This window comes from Benincasa hispida, chromosome 11 (genome assembly GCF_027475165.1).
Source record: "Benincasa hispida cultivar pf3 chromosome 11, pf3_genome.v1.1, whole genome shotgun sequence".
NCBI classification, from domain to species: Eukaryota; Viridiplantae; Streptophyta; class Magnoliopsida; order Cucurbitales; family Cucurbitaceae; genus Benincasa; species Benincasa hispida.
The window spans coordinates 83541092-83547753 of record NC_143488.1 but is presented as its reverse complement, the minus strand read 5'-3'; the positions used below and the strand labels follow the sequence as shown (position 1 = coordinate 83547753).

Sequence of the window (6662 nt, the reverse complement as noted above, 5' to 3'; positions counted from 1 at the left end):
CAATACATTGTCAATTGTAAATTTTGTTCCTCTAGGAAAAAATAATATTTGTTTTTCCAAATCCTTCTATCAGATTTGCAGAACCTAATATTGTATTTACTTTTGCTTCTAGCATTATCAATTTGGAAAAGTATTTTTTACTTGTAAGTATTGTGTGTGCAGTTGCACTGTCTTCCAGACATAGACTTCTTTGCGCATTTTTTAATCACCAAATATATGAAAATGATCCAGGTCTCTTCAGTAGAGAAATCATTAAAGCATTGTATTGATAACGTGTTGTAAAATATAGGAGCACAATAGCACACAACGAGAACATGGATATGGAAAAATTATAATATAATACTATATAAAATAAATAAATAGCAAAAGTAAATAAAATAACACAAGATGAATTTCTCCACTTTCCCCGATTTTTTCGGATTGGTCACCAATGTATGTGTATTCTCTCAAACTCCATCAAATGTCTCTATTTATAGGCAAAATGGTAAGTAGGAGGTGGCGTATTATGGACACCAATAATGTCTAGGTATGAGACACATGGGTAGAGTGACACAGCTTGGGCATCTAATTACACCCTATGTAACATATTTATAATAATATTATTAGGTATGAGATCTACCTTGAATCTCCTCTCTTTGTGAACAACAAGTACACATTTTCCTTCAACTTATTTCATTTTGCTATTGGCAAACTATATTTGAGAGTTAAAACTACGATAAAGCTTGACAGAAAAGACTTTATTTTTTGTCATGTGATTACTACTCCAACTACTATATCTACATACCAAATACTTTAGGCTTCTCTTTGGTTAATCGTATAAGAAAATAATTGCTCCCATTTGTCTTCTTTTGTAAATTTGCTTCTTTTTCCTAATTTTTATTTTTGAACCAAACATCTGTTCTAGAATAATTTAGAATATAGCGATCTTTTAGAACTACTTAAGTTTACCTATGCTCTAGTCTTTTGTGTCTGTTTTTTTTATCAGTTCCTCATTCTCTTTATTTTGCTAATTTGTATGTTACTGTATTCTATAGTTAGACTCTTTTGTCTTCCTTTCTACGAAATTTGGTTTGGTTTAGGAAATGGTTGCTCCACAAATGGGCTTTATGCTTGTTCAATATTTTTCCATGAGCTTGAAGCCAACCCATAATTTTGCAACTATTCAGAACTCATAGATAGCTCCATAGATGAGTCATTTCTCCCTACCTAAATCATGTTAGTTTCTAAGATTTTGTATTCAAATGTGCTTTATTGCAGATAATCGAGTTCGTGAAGCCTTTGGGACGTTCGGGGTGAATTTTGAGTTCAAATGGAGTACTTAGGGGTCAAATTAATTAACTGACCTAAAGAAGATAGCAAAATAACCAAAATGCCCCTTGAGAATAGTGTTGCAATGCTAGGCAACGTTGTAAGGCAGTAGCCCAATATTGTGGCATTGTCCTGCAACATTGTAACATTATTGAGGAAGAACACCCAATGTCGCTCAATGCTACTGGATGCTAAAGGTCGATGCTTTTAGCATCGTGACACTCTTGCATTGTCATTATATATAAGATTCTTTTCATTTAGGGTTAAGGGAGAGGGGATTTCATCAAAGTTTAGAACCTATTTTTGTATTTCCCCTTTTCTTTCAAATTCTTCTAGATTTTGCTCTATTTTTTTGTTGTAATTGATTTAGATGATGTATAATCTCCATCACATCGTTCCAACAACATGTTGAAGTTTAGTGGAGTAGGAAATTCAATTTGAATATTTGTTAGAACTAAACTTTAGTGGAATACATTTGATTTCTTGCATCTTTGATTTTTGTTTTCTTTCGTGTATGAATTGATGTAGGTTATAATCACTTATGCATGTCTAACGGCTAAATATCATTGCATAATTTGTAAATCCTTAAATAATGTACATATCATTGCATAATTTGAACTGAACTTTAATAGAATACATTTGATTTCTTGAATCTTTGAACTTTAGTGGAATACATAATTAGAGATTCTCTCTTACAATTAAGATAGAAATGTCGTTAAACTTCTAACTTCAAAATTAATAGTACATATTTTAAGTCATTTAAGATGGGCTCATTTTGATATCAATTTAAAAAAGTTGTGACTATGCCTTTGAGAACGTCAAAGAATAGAAACAAATAACTTTGTATATCATCAAAGAAAAGATTATAATAGATGAAAGTTAGCATTAGTCACCATGGACAAGTAATAGAGTTAATAATTACAATAAGATTTAAGGTACATTTGGAATGCATTTTCAAATATTTAATTTAAAAAGAAAAAAGTAATTTTGAAAAAAAATTAAAGTATTTGACAACCACTCAAAATAACTTTTGAATATTTTTTTCTCACGTTAATCAAAATAAATAGACCCTTAATATTATCCACGGCTGAAAAACAGATATTAAGGAAATTTTGATTTGTAAAATATAAATAAATATCAAAACAATTGATTACTTTTGAAAGCTTCGAAACTAAATTAAATATTTTAAAATTTAACTAAAGTTTTTTTAAAAAAAAAAAAAATTATAAAGGAAATAACATATTTCTACCCAAATGCACGTTGAGAAATTGTAAGAGGAAATCCAAAACTGACAGTTTCAACTCTACTTGTCTTAAGATAATGTCCGCTAGTCAACAATTCTTATCTTCAGACAGTTTGGTCGGCAGTCAAATTTCTTAGACCACATTAACATAATATGCAAACAACCAAGGCCCTTTTTTTGCAAAAAAGTTAGAAATACCAAAGCCCATCATACAATTAATCTTCTTACATCAATTTCAAATTTCTGATTAAAATCAAATTGTACACACTAAAGAACAAAGACTTGTATTGAATTATACATTTAATATCTCTTGAGTTTCGATAAATCTGGCCGATGTCGATTTGATTTTTGATACAGAACATCAAACCTTACAAAAGTCTAAACTGTTACAAAAATTGACAAAGTAGAATTAATTTACACAAAACTAACTAATTAATTGCATCATCAACATTAGAAAAACACAATCACATTGTTCTTTTTCTTTTTTTTTTTTCAAATATTTTCAAGTTGATAGAAGATTGGTAGTAAGAGTGAGTGTCAAATGGTTCTAATGGGAAGAACCAAAAGCTTGCAAAAGCCTTAAGAGCAAAGAGGTTAAATAGATAGCCAGAAGGCCTCCTCCCAGGACAGCATCAAGCCTCATCTCTCTTCTTGGCAAAGCCACAAGTGCCCAAAGCAATCCTCCTACCAACAGCCCCAATGTCTCCATGACATAAGGGTCCAGAGGGATGGCGACCGGCTGCGGATACTTCTTCCACGAAGCGCCAACAAGAGATATCCCGAGGCCGAACAGAGTATTGAAGATGGGGCCAGCGTAGCAGCCAGAGATGGCGATTTGGGCACCTCGCTGACCACCGTTCAAGGCCATGGTCACATTAGCAACCAAATCCCCAAGAGAGTTTCCCCAAGCCAGGAAGGTAAGTCCTAGGATTGAAGGGCTTATGCCCATTATATAGCCAAGTGAAACTAATAGGCCTACTAGTTCCTGAGCTACAATATAACTCCACGTTAAACTCATGGTGAAGCCAGCTGCAAGCCAAGGGAACAGGAATTTCTTTGGTGGGCTTGAATTCTCAGTCGTCGCAGATGCAACAATTCCAAAACTGACTCCAAGCAACGAAGCGATGATGCAGATAATCAGGTTTGACTCCGACGGCTCGCTCTGGTGGTGAAATGTCCATATAAGAGATAAGAGAAGGGGAGCCAATGTCACTGAAGCAACAGCAAATGGTCTAGACCAGCTTTCTTCAGCAATGACTGGAATTGTCAATCTTCTAGGCAAGTAAAGAGGAATCTCAAGAATGCGAAGGAAAAAAAGACAAGAAGGTGATAATCTTGGACAAAAACAGAGATCATATACATCGATTCTAACATCATCATTGTCGTCGTCATCGTCACCGTTGTCCTGTGATTCATTTCGACCCTCAAACTCATCCTTTGGTGGTTCTTTCAAAAGGGGTTCACAGATTTCACTTCTAAAACTCAACCATTGAGCATGGGAGACATAAGCAACCAAGACATAAACAATATACATGGAAGAAAAGCCAATAGAACCCCACAGATTGATATGACCATGAAGCAATATCAAGAAAACAGACAAAAGAACCAAGAGGAAGAACAAAACATCTCTAATGAAGGCAGACCTATTCACCTTAATCTGTCGCCGACGCAGCAAAATGCTTATGATTCCAACGACGACGCAGGTAACAAACGAGGCTCCGCCAAGAACAGTATTCAAGCCAATATCACTAGTTCCATCCCCCATGAAAGCAACAAGGCTGGCAAAAACATCAGGTGCCCCATTCCCAAGAGAAAGCAGAGTAACACCAGCAATTGTTGGGGATAGATTCAACAATTTTGACAAACTCTCGAGGGAAGAGCAAAAGTATTCAGAAGCAGTGTTACCCAAAAGATAGAACAACACAAGAAGCCACAGAAACAACAGAGTGTAGCCCAGGATGCTAAAACTTCCATAATCACAATAGAAAATGTAAAGATAATCTATATATCCTTCAGTGTGACAGGGGTTGTTGGATTTAAGAACAGAGCACTTAGCTTCAAACTCAGTTAAACCAAGAAAACTCTGGCAATCTTCTTGAGGGTTGCCATGGATTCTTCTCGAGCTTTTGTTAAGAACATGAAAACGGGATTCTGAAGAGTGAAACCGATTCGCCAAAAAAGCACAACCCACTAAGAGAAACGAGAGATTCAAGAAAATGATAAAGCCCCTCTGTTTCGAGAGAGATGATAAGAAACCCATTCAAGAAAACCAATCAACAAGCTCTTTCTCTCTATCTATCTCAAGAACTGAGAAAGTGGGGAATAATGGTTCATGATTTCACGATCTGGGAAGTGAGTAATTGGCAGATACATCAAGAATACGACAGAATTCTTCGCCAAAATCAAAGAGAGGCGAATCAAAATTAAAATTAAAAAAAAGGGGTGTGATTAAAAATCAAAGAACTAACTCATTCCATTTGCAATCCAAAGATGTGGGTGGTTTTTGTCGTCTAAGCCAGAATGAAAGCGTAATGGAATTGAGTAGACGGACCTGTTTTATCCATATGCGAAACAGTTTGCGGTGTTGATTTCTGTGTCGCCATTCGATCAAAATCAAAAAGGAAAAAAGGGGATTAAGCAGTAGAAATCAGGGAGGAGGAAGGTAAAAATTAAAATCAGAAAAAAAAAAAAATTAGAGAAAAGGCGTCGGCAAGAAGAACCCACCTGTCAGACGTTCGCATTAGCTCCTCGAGAAGAGAAAGCGTAATCCAAAACGAAGAATCGGATCCTTTTTGCGTTTCAGATGCTCAAAACGTGTATTTGGGAGAGAAGATGATTCGCTTAATTGCAACGAAAAATGGAATATGTATATTGATGAAATTCTCAATGAAATTGACTACGATGTGTGTAAACACGACTTTTTTTAATTTGTGGGGTATTAACTTTTTACTTTTTAATTTTTTTTAGTTTATTTATTGTATATGATATTTTAAGGTCTGTGACTAATCCGTCTGTATATTTCCAAAAGTGACTTCCAATTTTCTGTTAGTAAAACTTTTAAAGATGAATTGATTTGTTAGTTATATTTTGAATATTAACGACTAAATTGAGAAAAATCTCAAAATTTAAGGATTAAATTTGTAATCTAACTTTAATTCTTTTTTTTTTTAGAAATTTTGATTATTTATGACATTTTTAGATAAACTTTTATTAGATAAAAAATTGCTTTGGTTTATGTATTTTTATTGAAGGTTAAACTTTCGAATTAGAACTTCAACATACAATGATATAATCTTTTTATTTTTAAAATTCAAAGCAATTTAGTTTCTAAACTTTAAAATTCATAACAATTTAGATCTTTAAAAAAAATTCTTAACAAAATAAAGTATCAACTTTTGCTACATAAAGTTTAGTCTTCTTACTCTTTATAAACATATTTATCTATAATTAATTTATCTATCTAAATAAAAATTATACAATAAAGCCAATAATTAGTCTTCATTCTCTTTTTAGTTCAAAATAGACATTTTATACAATTTAATTAAAGTACGAGACATTATACAAACATGAAAATTGAAGAAGAAATATATAATATTATAAAGACTTTAATACTATTTTGGACATCATATTTTTAAAATATTACAGAAATGAACTAAGTCGGAGATACAATATATAAAGATTAAGGTAGATTTTTTTTCAAAACAATATGTAAAGTAAAGAAATGAAACCTGGAACCTCAATATTAATAATATAATTTCATATTAGTTAATCATGGTCATATTAATAAGACTAAAGTAATATTTAATGTTATTATAATATGGATTATAATTATTTATAGGATGGAGAGAGAAAAATTTAAGGTTAGGAAAGAGAGAGCGTGGGAGGGTAGGAGGGTGGGGTTACAAGTCTCAATCATAGGGATTCAAATGCATCACGATTTTACAAAAATAGTTTAATATTATATATATATATATTATAAATAATTTTTTAAAAAGAAAATAGTTTAATTATATATAGTTTGGTTTTGGTGTGGTTCAATCAGAATTGACAACTTGGTACAATAACCACCTCTCATACTTTGCATTTCAAACCCTCTCTCTCAATTATTTTG

At 32.7% G+C, this 6662-nt stretch overlaps 1 protein-coding gene across 1 annotated transcript; it reads right to left on the bottom strand.

Moving 5' to 3' along the window:
* Positions 1 to 2833: 2833 nt before the first annotated feature.
* LOC120091038 (Sodium/calcium exchanger family protein) lies at positions 2834 to 5475 on the bottom strand. Its single transcript, XM_039048835.2, has 2 exons — positions 5276 to 5475; positions 2834 to 5142 (listed from the first exon to the last, which is right to left on the bottom strand). Exon 2 carries the CDS (start codon positions 4809 to 4811, stop codon positions 3099 to 3101), a length of 1713 nt encoding a protein of 570 aa, XP_038904763.1. The 5' UTR covers positions 4812 to 5142; positions 5276 to 5475; the 3' UTR covers positions 2834 to 3098.
* Between the last annotated feature and the right edge of the window lie 1187 nt (positions 5476 to 6662).

Excerpts from the sequence above, each read along its gene's own strand:
- LOC120091038 (XM_039048835.2), bottom strand. The coding sequence starts at position 4,811 with ATGGGTTTCTTATCATCTCTCTCGAAACAGAGGGGCTTTATCATTTTC.